This window comes from Neovison vison, chromosome 2, assembly GCF_020171115.1.
Source record: "Neovison vison isolate M4711 chromosome 2, ASM_NN_V1, whole genome shotgun sequence".
Classification (NCBI taxonomy): Eukaryota; Metazoa; Chordata; class Mammalia; order Carnivora; family Mustelidae; genus Neogale; species Neogale vison.
Genome location: NC_058092.1, coordinates 107744646 through 107761407, shown reverse-complemented (window position 1 = coordinate 107761407; position 16762 = coordinate 107744646). Strand labels below are relative to the sequence as shown.

The 16762-nt window shown below is 56.2% G+C and overlaps 2 protein-coding genes across 8 annotated transcripts in view; one reads left to right on the top strand and one right to left on the bottom strand.

Annotated features, from left to right (window-relative positions):
• PI4KB (phosphatidylinositol 4-kinase beta) overlaps nucleotides 1–4250 on the top strand; it is a 28112-nt gene extending 23862 nt beyond the window's left edge. For both annotated transcript variants that reach the window (XM_044239217.1, XM_044239218.1), the window contains 3 exons: nucleotides 1731–1863; nucleotides 2110–2230; nucleotides 3371–4250. In XM_044239217.1, the coding sequence (XP_044095152.1) occupies nucleotides 1731–1863; nucleotides 2110–2230; nucleotides 3371–3552 (436 nt within the window). In that variant the 3' untranslated portion in view covers nucleotides 3553–4250. The remainder of the gene's footprint in view (nucleotides 1–1730; nucleotides 1864–2109; nucleotides 2231–3370) is intronic.
• A 248-nt stretch (nucleotides 4251–4498) lies between these two features.
• ZNF687 (zinc finger protein 687) lies at nucleotides 4499–13763 on the bottom strand. Of its 6 annotated transcripts, none has more exons than XM_044239215.1 (9): nucleotides 13720–13763; nucleotides 7942–10067; nucleotides 7640–7818; nucleotides 7095–7271; nucleotides 6844–7006; nucleotides 6357–6689; nucleotides 6155–6267; nucleotides 5774–5915; nucleotides 4499–5628 (listed from the first exon to the last, which is right to left on the bottom strand). In XM_044239215.1, exons 2-9 carry the CDS (start codon nucleotides 10048–10050, stop codon nucleotides 5131–5133), a joined length of 3714 nt encoding a protein of 1237 aa, XP_044095150.1. In that variant the 5' UTR covers nucleotides 10051–10067; nucleotides 13720–13763; the 3' UTR covers nucleotides 4499–5130. The 6 variants fall into 6 exon arrangements, with proteins under 6 accessions (XP_044095150.1, XP_044095146.1, XP_044095148.1 ...); XM_044239211.1 differs by lacking the exon at nucleotides 13720–13763 and adding an exon at nucleotides 13048–13157; XM_044239213.1 differs by lacking the exon at nucleotides 13720–13763 and adding an exon at nucleotides 12842–12921.
• Between the last annotated feature and the right edge of the window lie 2999 nt (nucleotides 13764–16762).

Here is a 16762-nt window from a genome sequence, read left to right as displayed (position 1 = left end):
GGGTGGCGTGGAGGCAGGGGCTAGTCAGGCCTCTGGGCTTTCCTGTAGAAAACCAGTAATGTTGGGAAGGTTAGAGTCTGTCCCTTCAAAGAGGGGGATGGTACTGCAGCTGATAGACCTTTTATAATAACTTGGAGAAAGAACGGATGTGGTGAAGCCAGGAATGGAATCTGCCAGTGGAAAGAAGTGGCAACAGTGAACGGGCCTCAGACTGGAATCAGGTGGGGGGGGTCTCCTTAACTGCTTCAGGATGAGTCCCAAACAACTTTGCAGCTGGAGCTAACACCAGCAGTTAGGAGAGAAGCTGCCCCTCCGTAGCCTTGGGACCTTGTGTACAAAAGTCACTTTTCCTCCCCCAGCCTCTGTTTCGTCACCTGTAAAATGAGACGTTGGACGAGGACATCTAGAACCTTTCTTGCTCCCAAGATTGTGTCTTTGTTGGTAAATTTGCCATGCTTTCCCCAAGGGGAAAGGACTGAGTAGGGACTGGTTCTCTCTCCATCCCCCTCTTCTGGCCAGACCAAACTTAGAGAAGGTGGCTTCAGACCTGGGGCTCTTAGCCTAACAAAGCCTCTCTTGACACAGAGGTTGTCTCTTATGCTGAATGGGCCAGTCTCACATGCTTAACATTTTAAAGATTTTTTTTTTTTTTTAAAGATTTTATTTATTTATTTGACAGAGAGAAATCACAAGTAGGCAGAGAGGCAGGCAGAGAGAGAGAGAGAGAAGCAGGCTCCCTGCTGAGCAGAGAGCCCGATGCGGGGCTCGATCCCAGGACTCTGAGATCATGACCTGAGCCGAAGGCAGCGGCTTAACCCACTGAGCCACCCAGGTGCCCCAACATTTTAAAGATTTTATTTACTTGACAGAGCGAGATCACAAGTAGGCAGAGAGAGAGAGAGAGAGAGAAGGAAGCAGGCTCCCTGTCAAGCAGAGCACCCAATGCAGGACTCGATCCCAGGACCCTGAGATATGACCTGAGCCGAAGCAGAGGCTTAACCCACTGAGCCACCCAGGTGCCCATCACATGCTTAGCATTTTAATTGTTCTTTCTTCTGCTGGCCATTCATGTGGGAATCACAAAGACCTGGGGTTTATCTCCCTCTAACTCTTCTTCCTGCAGCTTCCCCCTAGTAATTGCTTCCTGAGATTTTTTACATAAGTGATCTTACCGAATGGTTAAAGCCTACTCCTCTACTCCTTGGAGCCCCCACACAGTAATTAACATTTAAACTCCACTCAGCCAGCTCTCTTGTGGAGGGTCTCTGCTCTGCAGCAGGCTGACAGGAATTACCAGTAAAACTCAGGTAAGTAGGTTCGGAGTGGAGGCCTCCCACTGAGCTGAGGGCTTGGCCTCTGAGAGGATTGGCTAGAACTACAGAGTCCTTCCCTTGCTTCCAGGTTCTCTACTCAGTTGGGATTAGTTTGGTTGCTAGAAGCATGCTTTTTAGAAAATGGAAATATTCTTAAACTGGTTTTAAGTTGTTAATAATGACAATTTCAACAAAATCATAATGATGGCAATTTCAGACCCCAGAGCCTTTGACAGCAGTTTACTTTTCTGATTTTTCCTTCTTTGCTCTGATTAGCATTAGGTCATGAGAGGTAAGCAGCAACAAACTTGGCAGGAAACTCACTTAACCTGGTATCACATGGCCAGGGTGTTGCAGCTTGAGGCCCCTGCCTCAGTCAGACTGACTGCCTCTTTCTCTCCTCTGCCCCCTCCTCAGACACAATGGAAACATCCTTTTGGATGCAGAAGGCCACATCATCCACATCGACTTTGGCTTCATCCTGTCCAGCTCACCCCGAAACCTGGGCTTTGAGACGTCAGCCTTTAAGCTGACCACAGAGTTTGTGGACGTGAGTCAGGAAGGAGAGGTGCCTCACTGTGTTCTTTCTCTATCATGGGAGAGGGAGCTGTGGGCTCCCCCCAAATTAGGGACCAACAGAACAGAAATGGCAGCGAGTCATGGTGAGGATAGGTGTCCTGGGAGGCTTCCTACCTGATAAGAGAGTGGGGAAGTCAGAGTTTGGCATGTTTGCACCTATGGAGTAAGTCCTGGCTGGCTTGTGAACCCCCGTGCACACAAACATCTCCCTTTGCAGGTGATGGGGGGCCTGGATGGCGACATGTTCAACTACTACAAGATGTTGATGCTGCAGGGGCTGATTGCTGCTCGGAAGCACATGGATAAAGTGGTGCAGATCGTGGAGATCATGCAGCAGGGTGAGTGGGGAAGAGGCCATGTTTGGGGACAGGGCAGTGCCCACAGTGCTTCAGATTTCCCACTTGATGTTGGGGCCCCAGGGCATGGAACCTCCAAAAAGTGGATTCCACCTCAAGACTGGGGACAGTGTTTCCTAGGGGGTGCCATTTCATTTGTCCTTTGGGAGTCCTCCTGACTCCTGATGGAGCTGGGTCCCAGGGATGGGAGAGGTTGGGGGGGTACAGACTGCGGAAACTATCCCTTAGGCACCCTCAAGAAGAGAACAGCTCCATCTCCAGTCTGGTCCCTGTCTCCCCATCCCTTGTCCACCTGACTTTTTCTTTCCTTTCATCCCTCTGGCTCTGCTCTTTGCCAGCCCCGGTGTTTCCAGTAACCACTTGCCTCCCTATTGGCCCTTGACCACTGACAGCCGTGTCCCCAGTGCCCCTTCGCTGTCCCCATACTTACTCCTCCCTGTGAGCTTAAAGTATTTCCTCTCCACTCTTCTTGATCTATTCTCCCTGAGCCATTTCCTCACTGCCTTGCAACCTAGAGTCTCTTCTCTCCGAGCTCTTTTGGGTCCTCGTCTCCATTCCCCCCTCCTCAAGGCTGCCATGTACACTTGGGCTAAGCTGCCAGTCTCCTCCTCCTCCTCCCCCCATCCCTGCCCCCATCCCACAGGTTGTCGCCGTTGCTCGGGAGCATCCCCGTCTGGCCCCGTGATGACGGTGGCCCAGGTCATCTGTGAGTGTCAGACGTAGCATAGGCAGAGGCCTGCAACCAGATAAGTGCCCAGCTCAGGGCCCATTCCCCAGACCCTCTTCCCAGCCTTCCCTCCGGGTCCTGAGACTCTGCTCCCTCTGCCCTTACAGGGAGGCGGGGGGGGGGGCAGTGTAGTGCCAGCCCTCTCCCCCTCTGCCCTCACACCCTCACCTAGAGGGGCTTAGGAGTATGGGATGAAGATGGGTTCAAGACAGGGGCCCCCCCCAACTCCGGCTTCTCTTCCCAGACAGAACTGCACCCACAGTGAGGGAGCTCTCTGATGTGGGAGGGAAGGGGAGCTTCAGACACCCCCAGTTCTGTATTAGCCGCTGTGGCTGCTACCACTGCCCCTCCCCACTTTGCACTCCATAACCCTGTGCCCTCCCCACTTCCCCCAGGTTCTCAGCTTCCTTGCTTCCATGGCTCCAGCACCATCCGCAACCTCAAAGAGCGGTTCCACATGAGCATGACTGAGGAGCAGCTCCAGCTGCTGGTGGAACAGATGGTGGATGGCAGCATGCGCTCTATCACCACCAAACTCTATGACGGCTTCCAGTACCTCACCAATGGCATCATGTGACACCCTCCTCCTCAGGCCCAGGAGTGGTGGGGGATTCAGGGGACCCTCCCTGGGAGGGCCCTTGTCTCAGAAACCCCAAACCAGGAAACCCCACCCACGGGCAATGGAAGGCAAGAAATACAGAGGATCATGTGGTAACTGTAAAGCTTGCGGGCGGGGGGGGGGGCGGGGGGGAGAGCCAGCTGTGGGGTCAACTTGCCAGGGCTTCCCTGCTCCCAGTGGTGTCATTGTCCCCATCTGATAAGACTGCGAGACTCACCGCCCTCCAGAGAACACAGGTGATAGATGTTAGGGGCACCAGGGCCTGCCTTCTTACCAGGGTCCAAGAGGTTCTTTCCACAGGCCATCCTTCCTCTGTTCTGGGTCCCATGAGTGGAGGGAGGAGGAAGAGTAGGTTCTTGGTACTTGGGACTTGATCCTGTGGTTGGCCTCTGGCTGTGCTGCTGCCCAACTCTATCCCCTCCCAGCGACTGGCCTAGGCGGAGTTCCCTTGTTAGGTGGGCTCTGGCGTAGGGTCCTGCACCTACAGAGGTTCCCCATCCCAGGGGCGGGAAGGGAAGGATCACGACCCCTCCAGTGGATGAGGCTATTGGCCTGGTCACAAGGAATTCCTTGGCCTGATCCCTTTCCCACACCCAGGGAAATAGCTCTCAACTTTTTATTTTTAATTTTTGTTTGAAATAAAGTCCTTAGTTAGCCATCTGTGTCATTTCTGGGTTTTTTTTGTTTTTGTTTTTTCAGGACTTGGGGGTAGGTGAGGAGTAAGAGCAGATGCCTCAGTGTCCTGGATGCCAAAGGCAGAGAACTGGGTTGAGGAAGACTTGCTCTTTCCCTGCCTGTCTCAGTCAGTGTCACCTTGTCCTGGGAATGGCCTCCCCAACTTTGACTCTTGCCCTCTCCCTGCCAAGCCCATAATGTTTAGGTCACATAAAAAGAGAAGCCTGAATGGGGATTAAACCACGAGCAGTTTTAATGGTCTGGTTTTCTCCCTCCCATTTCCCCACTGTTAGTATTATTATTACTACAAGAATAAAGGATTCCTGAGAGCCTGTCCCCCTCCTCTCCCTCAGGCCCCCCCTGACAGGACTCGTCCCTACCAAGCCCCCCCTGGATTTTTTGGGTTAGAAAAAAAAAAGAAATGAAAGGCACTGCAGGGGTGGGGTGGGGGGCTCAAGTGCCAGAGAGTTGGAGGTGCAGGGGCAGGGCCAGGCCCTTGAGGGTTGAGAAGCGTCCTGAGGGCCCCAGCAGAGGCCTTCCCTTGGCCCAGCTAAGTGGCCTAGGAAAGGCCCTCCTCCCACCCCAACCCACTTTGGGGTCTGCAGCAAGAGGATAATTAGTGTTGGGCTCAGAAAGGAGGAATGGAAGGCCCACTATACTAGGACCCAAGGGCCAAACCCAAAGGGGGGATTGCAACTCACTATAATCCTCAAAAGCCTGTTGTGTTTGGGGGTTAGAGGAGAGGAGCTGAACAAAACATGAATTAGAGTGAAATCCCTAGCCTGGGGACAACAACAGCAGCAGTGACCCAGGCTCCCAACAAAGAGGGAGGGGAGGAGGCCAGTCAGTCCAAGTTTGGGCCTAGTTGTCCCCACTGCCCCCTTGCCGGGCCCTGATGAATGCCATGCCATGTGTGCGGAAATGGGTCTTGAGGTTGAGCGGGCTGTCACAGCTCTTGCCACAGACCTTACAGGTCAGCGGGCCTCCAGAAGCAGGCAAGGGAGACTCTCCACCCTCTGGGTCAGACCTCAGTGGAGGAGGGGCCTCTTCTTCCCCATCACCCAGGCCCAGGGCACTGGCATTACCCGCACCCCGTTTCTTCTTGTGGCTGATGAAACGGTGCCTGCTCAGAGAGCCAGGGGAGGCGAAGCACAAGCCGCAGTCGAGGCACTGCTGGGCACCACCATCCACCCTCAAGCCCACCATGAGGCTCTGCTCCACTGAATCACTGCTCCGGTAGCGCAGGGGGCCATGGCCTCCAGAGCCAGGCCCACCCCTAGGGGACTTGGCTGGAGGTGTCGTGCTGTCTGGCTCTTCACTACAAGAGTCAGAGGACTGGCGGCGTTTCCGTCCTGGCCCCTGGCAACGAGAGGGAAGAAATTAGGCCTCCCTATCACCCCACACTGACCCTGGCACCCTTGCCTTGCTTCCTGAGGCCAGGGCCTAGAACCCTGCAGTTTCCTAGTCCCACAGCCCCGAAAGAGCAGGCCGGGCTTCTGCCTACCTGGGCTCTGGCACTGGGGCCCCGAGCCAGGGTGCTCCCCCGGCCAGGGGACTGGGCCCCGAGTGGCAAGCCATGCCGGACCTGGACGTGCTTCTCCAGGATCAGGCGGCTGCTGAAGGTGCGCTTTCCCTCTGTGCAATACCTACAGGGGGAGAGTGGGTAGCGTGGGTGCCGGGAGAACAGCCCAAAGACCAAGGCCTGTGGCTTGAGGTTGCAGGGTTTCCCAGAGCAGCAGGAGGCCTCAACCTTTGGTCCATTCACACAAGTCACAGATGGAAGGTGCTCAGTGGGGCTGGGGACATGGGGTAGGCAGGTCACTCGCTGCTCAGAAAGAGGAAGGGGACGCGGGAGGGAAGGTGTGGGTGAAGGGGCAAAAGTTACCTGCATGGGTAAACTCGCTTGATACCCTCGTGATTGACCCTGACATGGCGCCTCAGGCTGGGGGCGGAACAGAAGGAGCGCTCACACAGGCGACAGGGAAACTTTTTCACTGACTAGGAGAGCAGAGGGTAGGGAACCTCAGAGCCAGGCTCTAAGACCCCCACCCCCACAGCCACCCAGACCAAGGGGACGCCCCACTCACCTTGCCATGCTCTTTCTTCATGTGAGCCACATACTCATCTCGCTCAGGAAACCAGGAGTGACAAAGGCCACAGGTCCAGCCTCCAGGGCCCCCACCCCCACCCTTGATGCCTTTGTTCCCTAGTTCCCGTCGGGGCCGTTTGGTCGCACGAGGGGGCTCAGGAGAGCTGGGCAGTTCTTCCTCTTCTGAGGATGAAGACGATTCCTCAGTAGGGGCAGCTGCTCCTCCCCGGGACACAGCCAAGTCCTCAGGCTCAGCCTTGGGGGTCATGAGGGCACCTGCACCCCCTTTCCCAGCCGTCTCCTCCCCGGGGCGCCCGGACTGATGGGTGTTCTGTGAGAGGAAGACGAGGGGGTGTCCACTGTAGGGGAGGGCCTGGCTCTGCTGAAGGCCTCATTGCTCCCCTACCCCCACTCTGAGGGTTATGACACCCCAGCCCCAGATCACCACAGCGAAGCACCCCACCTCTGTCCCTTAACTCCTATACCTTAAGATGTTCCAGCATGGTCCTTTTTTGGGCAAAAAGCAGAGGACAAGATGGGCACTTAAAGACGCTGACACGCTGGGGCAACAGATGCTGGTCGAAGTGTGAGGAGAGGAGGGGTTTGTGAGTGAAGACTGTGTCACACATGGCGCACTTGTAGATCATCCTGTGTGGGTGGAGAGGACAGTGCAGACACCCTGCTCATCAGGGCCCCAAGCCCGCTCCAGCCCACCCTACTCCCTGCCAGGTCTCACTTGGCTTGCTGCGTGTGGAAGCTGGGATGCTGGGTGTACAGGTGGGCATGGGCGCTGGGCGCAGACTTGAAGGCCATGGGGCAGATGGGGCACTTATGGAAAACCTCGCAGTGCGACGTCTGGATGTGGGACTTGATGGAGTTCACGCCCCCGAACACCACCGCACAGCTGGGGCACCTAGGGGGCAGGGGGCGCAGAGGTGAGGCAAGGCATCTCTGGCCTGTACCCCAGCCTTGTCCTAGGAACTGCTGGACTCCAGAGCTGATCGACGGCAGTGGTGCATGACCAAGGTGGGGACAGGATGGGTATGCAGACCCTGCCCCTGGATGGAGGCCTACGGAGGCAGAACTGGAGCTCTCCCTGCTAACCATGGGGGCAGGACACAGATCTCACACTGGGGTTCAGCAGGAGAGAGGGGGCTCTCCCTGACAGGCCAGCCAGAAGGCTGGCGCTGGGACACAGGGGGCCATGAAGTGCTAGAGGGGTAGGAGGCTGTGGAGGGGCAGAGGATCAGTGGCAAGGCCACGGGGAGAGGCAGGAGGCACCTGTATCCCACACGGCGAGACAGATGTAGACAGGCCTCCCGCAGGTGGGTCTGAAAATTGGCTTGCAGGAAGTTGCCCCCACACTCAGGGCAGACGTGGGGAGGCCGGTTCTTGTGCATGCGCTGGTGGGCACTGAAGCTGCAGCGGTTGGGGAGCATCATGGGGCAGGTCGGGCACACCTGTCGAGGAGGTTCAAAGAAGGCCGGTCAGTGAGGAGTGGCCCAACCCCCCAACACCTTCCCAGATCCTACTCCCACGGCTTCGGGCTCTACCCCTGGGAGGGGCCAGAGGAGAACACTCACAGTGCTATTGGCTCCCGGGGCAGAGGGCCCGAGCTGCTGGAAGTGTGCAGCCATGCCGGCCTTGTCCCGGCACTGCTCCTTGCACTCCAGGCAGCGAAAGCACGTGTAGGCTGAGGTGGCAGGGGCGGCAGGCGGCTCAGACGAGAGTGGCAGCACTGGGGCCTCAGCAGCAACCACAGTGATGGCGGCGGCGATGGCGGCCCCATCACCCTTGCCCAACGCAGGCAAGGCGGGAGGTCCGAGGGCTGGCGGGACAGCCAGCAGGGGCGTGATGTCCGGCTGGCCCACCATCTGGTCCAGGGCGACGGGCTTCATGACCAGGTGCGAGCACTGCATGACGAGCCCTTTGTCCTTGTGCTCTCGGGCATGCAGCAGTAGGCTGCATTTGTTGAAAAAGACGAGGCGACGGGCACAGTGGTTGCAGGTGACCTCGATGCGCATGCTCCGGCGGTCATAGTGCCGCGCCAGACTCTTCTCCAGTGAGAAGGCGTCCCCACACTCAAGGCAGCGGTAGCCCGTTGGAGGCAGGGCCAGCCCAGCCTCAGCTGGCGGACTCAGGTTGGGCCGGTAGGCAGGCAGCAGATTCTTGCTGTTGAGGATCTTGTTGAAGGCCTCCACCAGACTGGACTGCGTCCGCGAGATCACTGTGCCACCCCCAGCCCCTGGCCCAGTGGCCGGCTTGGAAGGCTGCACCATCACCACGGAGGCACCATTCACCTTCTGCCCCCCAACCCCGAGACCTGCCCGCCCCTCCACCTTGGGCAGGGCTTGGGGCACCAGCCCTAGCACATTCTTAGCCATCGTCTTAGGGCTGGTGGCAGCGCCCCCAGGCAGAACCACAGCTTTTCGGGCCACGCTGGCAGCCATCAGCATGGCGGTACTGGCGTTCTGGATGGTGGCCACGGGCAGCACGGTGCCCTTTAGCCTTGTGCCATCCCCCAGCTGGACGCTCACTACCTTCGGACCCTCAGGGGTCGAGGTAGCAGGGGACAGCTTCAGGAGGCCAGCCTCAGCCAGGAGGGTCCCCTCAGCCAAGGGGGTAGGAGGATCGGGGTCTGAGGGGACCCGGGTTACCGTCCTTGTGATATTCCCGCAGGAGGTCTTAATGGTCTTGATCCGCACCTTGAGAGGCCTCGAGGAGCTAGAAGAGGCAGGGGAGTCATTGCTGTCCTCATCTGTAGCCTCAGCTCCACTGGAGGGACTCTGGGGACTTTCAGGGGAAGGCTTATCCACTGGCCCCTCCTCTTCTTCTTCCTTCAGGGGCTGACAGCGGGGCACTTTGGGGGAGGCAGCAGGGCTCTGATGCCCTGGAGACTGCTTGAAGAAGGACAAACCAGCAACCTGGGAAGGCGAGGCACCGGCAGAAATGCCGGAGGCCTCGGGGCTCACGCCAGAGCCAATTCTGGCTAGGCCCTGAGGATGAAGGGGGCTGCAGCTATCTTGCTTCATGGTCTCCAGTGGTGGAGGAGAACCAGGTGGCAGCAAGTCTGGGCCATTCTCCCGGGACAGCTCAAAGGGAGAGGGGAAAGGAGGTGAGGTCATGGTCCCTTCCCGAGGTGGGGAGGGTGCAGAGGGAGGGTGGGGGTCTGGGTGCTCCCCTGGCTCGGGCCCAAAATGAGCAAAGAGGTCCAAAGGAGCTTTGCCTTCCATGGCTTTTTCTTTCCAGGTACCCCCACTGGGAGGAGCTGGAGAGTGGGGTGTACCTGGAAGAGAGGACTCAGGGCCCCCAAAACCATTTTGCATCAGATGAGGCCCCACAGGTACTTCCTTAGTCACCCCCTCAGCCCGGGCCCCCTCCCCTCCTGAACTCCCAGCTGGGGACTCAGGCTGCTCAGGACACACGGTGTTCTTGACAATAACGCTGACTGCTGAGATGTCTGGTGGTGGCAGGCCATGATCAGAGGCCTGGGCTGGAACCTCGGCGCCATCTCTGGCAGCTGCTGCCGTTGCTTCTCCAGAGTCAACTCCTACACTGGGTTCTGGCTTTCCTGGGCCACCAGGCCCTTCGTTTTCTTCTGGCCCAGAGTGGATGGCTTCATTTGTGTCAATATCGGGGATGTCAAAGGCAGCAAGGAGGTCATCAAAATCAGGGGTCTTCATGTCCCCCATGGCAGCAGGTCCCAGACCTGATAAAAAAGGAAGGAAATAGCAAGAAACTGAGCCCTCTGGAAGCAAGAACCCTGGCCCTCCTCCCTCAGGATCTCCATATTTATCCTCTCAGGACCATGCACAGTCTGAATTGGCTACACTTTTACCACAGCACAAATCCTAGAGCTGGTGGAGACACCTGGTTTGCCAAACCCTAAAACTGAAATGTAGGTTAGGCACACATTCCAGGGAAGACACCAAGATAGAGAGAAAGCAGAAGAAAGGAACTTCTGAGAGACAAGGGTTATAGAGACGGCGGCAGTTCAGTGAACATCTTGGTTAAAACCACCTTGGGCCCCTCCTATGCCCAGCACAGAACCCATCAATTAATCAATACCACTATTAAGGAGGAAGAATGTACACGATGCTCTGGGTCTTAGGGCTCATTCATGGCAGCGTGGGATCCATTCATAATTCTTCATGGATCTTCTGGGTATCCACCAGAGATCTGAAAGGCCATGTATACGAAGGGACAGTAACTTAAGCAAAGATGAAGAAATGATTCTAGTTCCAGCTGCATCAACAGTCTGATGTCCACCACCTTACTTTTGAGAGGGGAGGCAAGTAACCCACACATCACAGGGTGATTCTGAGCATGATATGAATCATAACCCTGAGAATCAGAACCCAGAATAGGACTTATTATTACAGCTGGGACAAACAAGGACATGTCAGGTCGGGGAGGAGCTGGGAAGGAGTAAGCACTGGGAATCTAGGCCTGGGGTCAGATACAAAGGTCAGGGGTCAAGTCCAGGGACTTGGGGTCATCATTGGCACCTGGAGATCTAGCCTGGTTAACAAGAAATGGACTCAGGGAAATCACCCAAGAGACCAAGATGGAAAGAATAAGACACAGGAACAGAAAGAGACAAAAAGAAAAAGACAGGGGAAAACCATGACAGCAGCCTGGTCACAAGGGCCCCAGCCTAGGCCTCTCCCGGCACAAACACCTGCCGCTAGCTCACCTACCTTCCCCAGAGTGCCTCTGCCCTCCCATGGCCCTCCAGGGGCCAGCCCCGCCTCTCTCCCTCCCTCCCCATCTTGCTCTCTCAGGGCCAAACTCCAGGGTAACTTATCCAGCAGGGCTGCCGCAAAGGGGAAAAGCCAAGCCCCCTCATCCCTGTCATTCCTGCTCTGAGCTCCTAACTCACACTCCTCACCCTTTTCATTTTCCTTGGCAACACCAGTCCAGGAAGTCTTGCCCAACCCCAATCTGGCCCAGTGCTTGCGCCCACCACACACACACACACACACAAACACCCCACAAAATGCATGTGGCACTAACCAATATGGCCAGTCCGGAGCTTGTGGGGGACCCAGATCTGTTCCTCACCAGTTCCCTCCCCTCCCCTGGTGTTTCTAGATCTAGGAAGAAAAAACTTGAAAAAGTCTCTGTCACTACACATTCTCTGCCCAGGATGCAAGCCATTTCTCAGGGCCAATTCTCTCACCTCCTGCCAGCCTTTAGACCAAAACTGGAGATAGTCCCAGCAGGTGGCAGCTGGCAATGCTGGGAGGAAGGTAGGGTGGAGGAAGAGGGTACCAACAAGAGGAAGAAAAGGAAGTTTCCCCTCACCAGCCCCTACTTAATTCTGCAGTCTCTGGGTTTAAACAAAGCCCTCCACCCTTTGCCTCTGGCCTGATGAAGAACTAGGGCCCTCCCTCCTCTGCCTGCTTCTGTCCCCACCAGGAGAATCCCGAGCTACCTTCTACCCTGGCCCTCGGAAAAGTGGGCTGGTGGTGGACTAGGGGAAAACAACATCTGCCCACTCTCCCTCCCCAGGCAACTCCCCGCGTCCAAGTGACTTAGAGGACATGCGATAGCCAGGAGCCGGCAGTCCAGCAAGCAGCAGAGGCTCAAGGCCGAAGAGGCTTTCCTCCACCCCACGGCTGGCCGAGGCCTTTCTGCGGCTGCTGTGCCCAGACTCTCGGGCTCCGGCCCTCCCCCCTTTCCCTTTGCTCTTCCCCAAAAGCCAAAGGAAGGGGCTGAACAGGAAGAGGGTGAAACTGGCCTGGGTCGGGAGGGGATTCCACTGCTCTTTGCCTGGACGGGGACCTGCAGAGCAGGGCGAAGGGCCGGCGGCCGGGGGCGATTAGGCTGCCGCCAAGCTGGGCAGCGGGCGGAATTAAGTCCCTGCCATCTGCCGAGGGCCTGCGCCGGGAGCATGTCCGGGGTTACAGGGAGGGGGCGGGGTGTACAGAGAAGAAGCCACTGGGGAAACTGAGGCGCACCGCGCTTCTCTCGTTCCCACCGGCGTGAGAAGGGAAGGACCGGCCCCGGCCAGGCCAGGCCCCTGGGGAGCTGCCGCGCAGCACCTCCCCGCCCAGGACTTTACCGGAGTAGGGAAGGCGCGTGGAAAGAAAGGAGTGGGGAGGGGACGGTCTCTGCGTGACTCGCAGCTCTCCGACCGAGGTCTGTCCCAACTCCGACCTCCTCCCCTCCCGTCCCGGCGCGGCAGCCTCCTCCTCCCGCAGACTCCCGCGGCTCCCTCGAGACTGAGAAGTGATCCGAAGGCGCGCGGCGGCCGGGGGCACAAGCCCGAGTCCGGCCCGGGCCCGGACGCTGACCCGCGCCTAATCGGGGTGCAGGCTCCGCTCCGGCCTGGCCCAGCTGCCCCGCCCCCGCCCCCTAACATGGACACCATTTTAGGTCGCGACATCCCGCAACCACCAGTCACCGGGCCGTGCTTCGGACGCCTCTTGGACTCGGGGCGCCAGGACTTGGGGACCCCGACCCTCCCTCCACGTTTACCCGGCTAGGGACTGTGCTTTCAACAGGCTGGGAGTTTCGCCCATCCGCCTCAAGTGATGGAGGCAGCGGAGGGGCCTTCCTAGAAGCCGCCCCAGGGGGGCGGCGCGGAGAAGGGGGTAGTTGACCAAGTGGGGGAGGGGCGGGGGTATTTACCCGCCCCCCCAGGGGGCGGGGCCAAGGGCGGGTATTACCCCAAGCGCGCTTACTTGTTCCACTCCAAGTAGGGGCCGAGACCCGGCGGTCTCTACCCTGCTCCCACGGCCACCGCCGCCGCCGCCGCCCTCCCCGAGGCTGCCGCTACTTCCTGCTTCTCTCCCGTTTGGCCTCCCCCTCCTTCAGCTCCCTTCGCGTTCCAGGTCTGGGCTGCCCGCTTCCGCACTCGCCATTGGCTAACACCCCCGTCCTTCAGCACTGCGCCCCTCCCAGGGCCGCACTGGATTGGCCGTAAGCACTGCCGCTCGGAACTAGCCCCGCACAGTCCTCCCGGCCTCATTGGGCAAGGAGCCTAGTCCTTCTGAAGATGCCTCTCCCCATTGGTTGTGCCGGGCCCACCTGCCCCATCAGGGCATCTCAAAAACGACTGGCTTCCGCTACTGTCGCTTAGGAAAAAGCCAATCTGATCCCCGGCTTTCCCTCTAGAGGCGGTGACTATCCCAGGTGCGTCTCCGCCCCCTCACTCCCTATTGGCCGCAATCTTTGAAGCCCGCAGTTCACTTATGCAAATTAAAAGAACTCTCAGCTTCTATTTGGTGGGCACTTTGAGAAGAACCTTGCCGACTCTGAACGAAGCCCGGATGCGTAGATCCGTTTGCTCTGTTTTCTCAAGCTAAACCCCAGTGTCAGTCATGCTGTGCAGAAGTCACAAAATGGGACGTTACCCAAAACATTACGTCATCTGGTTGACCAGTTCCTTGCCGTTTTCCCACTGTCTAAATCGTCCTATAATCTAGGTGGATGGGGTTCTCGCGCGGACCAGTTCGTGGGCGATGGCGTCACCCGCACCTTCTCCCTCTGCAGGAGGGCTTGCAGGAGGGGCAGGATTAGTTAGGAGTGTGGAAGGAACCGGCACCTGGTGCCCGGGACTGCCCTGCAGACCGGAAGTGGAGGAGAGGTGACGTTAGAGAGCTGGCGTGGCCTGGGCCATTTCGAAAGGGATCTTAAAGCGGCATGCCGGTAAGCTTTCTAAGCACGCAGATAGGGTGTGAGCCGGCTCTCGTTTCCATTTCCCATTTAAGAGCTCTCCTTTTCCCCCGCCCCCAGCACGGGGGGGTGGAGTCGAAGCCGGTTTTCCCGCGCTTTGTTGCCACGCCCCCTGGAGGCGGGGGAAGGGGAGGGGAAGTTCGGCCGCGGAGCTCCGAGGATAATCGGAATACATTGTGCAAACCTGGCTACCCCAGCCCAACCCACCCCGCGCGTACCGGTCTCCTGTTTGCGAATCTCCACAGTTTGCGGCGCTCGAAACCGTTCACCACCGGGATGCGGTTAATTAAAAGTGGTCCTGGGGCGCTTGGGTGGATTAATGTCTCTGCCTTCGGCTCAGGTCATGATCTCGGGTCCTGGGATGGAGCCCCGCACCGGGTTCTCTGCTCAGCAGTGAGCTTGCTTCCACCTCTCTCTGCTTGCCTCTCTGCCTACTTGTGATCTCTGTCAAATAAATAAAATAAAATCTTTTTTTTTTTTTTTAATAAAAGTGGTGCTGTAACCCTGCCCAGGGGTCACTGGACCTCTGGACCTATGGATCGAGAACTCTCCGGCGCACCCTGAGAGCATGCATGAGTAATAGCGACGATATTAAAATTTGTGAATCCGAGCCTCTGGGAGGAAATCTTGGGTAATCTGTGGTTCCATCGGACAAGTCGCTCGACCTCCCTGAACCGGTTTTCACGTGGATAAAATGGAGATTGTAATACCAACCGACAGGATTGTTTTTGTGAGGATTAAACGCATGTAATGCACCTGGGTGGTTCGGTGGGTTAAGCGTCTGCCTTCAGCTTCGGTAGAGGGTCTTGCGGATCGCGTCCCGTGTGGGCTCTCTGCTCAGCGGGAATCCTGCTTCTCCCCGACCCTCTGCCCCTTCTCCTCGCTCGTGCTCTCTTTCTCAAATAAATAAAGTTAAAAAAAAAAAAAAAAGTTTGGAACATAAGGTGCTTTGTAAAGTGATGGGCAGATGGAATTAGTGCCCCCCTTCTGCCACCTTCTTGTTGGAGGTTTGCCTGCAGTTACTCCAGCTCCTAGCGCTCTTAGACCTCTGAACAACTAACTACAGTAGCTTCCTGGATGTGGCCAACTGGCATTCTGTTCCCTCCTCTGCATCTTCCTGGGTGGAATAATAGTTATTACTGATGCACACGTACTGTGTGTGGGACCCATTCATTATAAGAACTTCATGTATATTGGGGCGCCTGGGTGGCTCAGTGGGTTCAAGCTTCTGCTTTTGGCTCGGGTCATGATCTCAGGGTCCTGGGATCAATCCCCACATCGGGCTCTCTGCCCGTCAGGGAGCCAGCTCCCCCTCCCCCACCTGCCTCTCTGCCTACTTGTGATCTCTGTCAAATAAATGGATAAAATCTTAAAAAAAAAAAAAGAAAAGAGCGTCATGTATATTAACTTACATAATCCTTACCGCAACCGCATGGGGGAGGTATTAATATTATCTCCATTTTACTGGGGAGGAAACTGTGGCACGACAGGTTAGGTTAGGTATTAACCAAGGTCAAAGGCAGTGGAGTTGAAATTCTAAGGGTCTAGAAAGCTAAACACTGTTTCACAGACTACTTTTGCCAGGAGAGTTCTGAATAGGAGTTTGTTCTTCCATTAGTGGCACTATTCACTCACTCAAATTTTTTTTTTAAGATTTTATTTATTTATTTGACAGACAGAGATCACAAGTAGGCAGAGAGGCAGGCAGAGAGAGGAAGGGAAGCAGGCTCCCTGCTGAGCAGAGAGCCTGATGTGGGACTTGATGGGTCCCACTGGGTGGCTTCAGTGGGTTAAAGCCTCTGCTTTCAGCTCAGGTCATGATCTCGGGTCCTGGGATCAAGTCTCACATCGGGCTCTCTGCTCAGCAGGGAGCCTGCTTCCCTCTCTCTTTCTGCCTGCTTCTGATCTCTCTCTCTGTCAAATAAATAAATAAAATCTTTAAAAATAATAATAATATATCAATATTAGTTCATTAATTGCAACAAATGTACCATACTAATGCAAGATGTTAATAATAGGGAAACTAGGGCGCCTGGGTGGCTCAGTGGGTTAAGCCGCTGCCTTCGACTCGGGTCATGATCCCAGGGTCCTGGGATGGAGTCCCACATCGGGCTCTCTGCTCAGCAGGGAGCCTGCTTCCCTCTCTCTCTCTCTGCCTGCCTCTCTGTCTGCTTGTAATCTCTGTCTGTTAAATAAACAAATAAAATATTTTTTAAAAAAATAGGGAAACTAGGGAGAAGGAAGTACACGGTAACTATAATTTCTACTCAATTTTTCCATAAACCTAAAACTGCTTTAAGAAATAATCTATTAATCTGTTTTTAATGTGAAAAATAAAGCAGGGAAGGAGGACAGGAAGTGTAGGAGGGTTGCAATTTTAGATAGGACAGACAGTAAACGCCTTTTGGAGAAGGTGGCATTTAAGTAAAGGCCGAAAGTTAGTGAGTGAACCATGCAGCTATTTGCATAGCTATCTGTGAGAACACTCCAAAAAGAGTAAATACTAGAGCTTGAGGTGGGAGTGTGTTCCTGAGGGGGAAGGGAGTGGGAGGAATGGATCAGGTCATGGGCTACCTTGGGGGCTATTGGAAAGAGTTTGTTTTTTTCTCAGAGTGACGTAGGAAGGAGACATGACATGGGCACCTGAGTGGCGCAGTCCTTGGGCATCTGCCTTCGGCTCAGGTCATGATCCCAGAGTCCTTGGCTCAAGTCTGGCATTGG

Bases quoted from the DNA above. Each gene is read 5' to 3' on its own strand.
- ZNF687 (XM_044239215.1), bottom strand. From the start codon at position 10,050: ATGGGGGACATGAAGACCCCTGATTTTGATGACCTCCTTGCTGCCTTT. The intron at 5,916-6,154 runs GTAACTTTTGCC...CTCCCCCTGTAG, and splicing joins AAGCGAGTTTACCCATGCAG to GTATTGCACAGAGGGAAAGC. The intron at 5,629-5,773 runs GTAGGCAGAAGC...TCTCGTTGCCAG, and splicing joins GCCCCAGTGCCAGAGCCCAG to GGGCCAGGACGGAAACGCCG.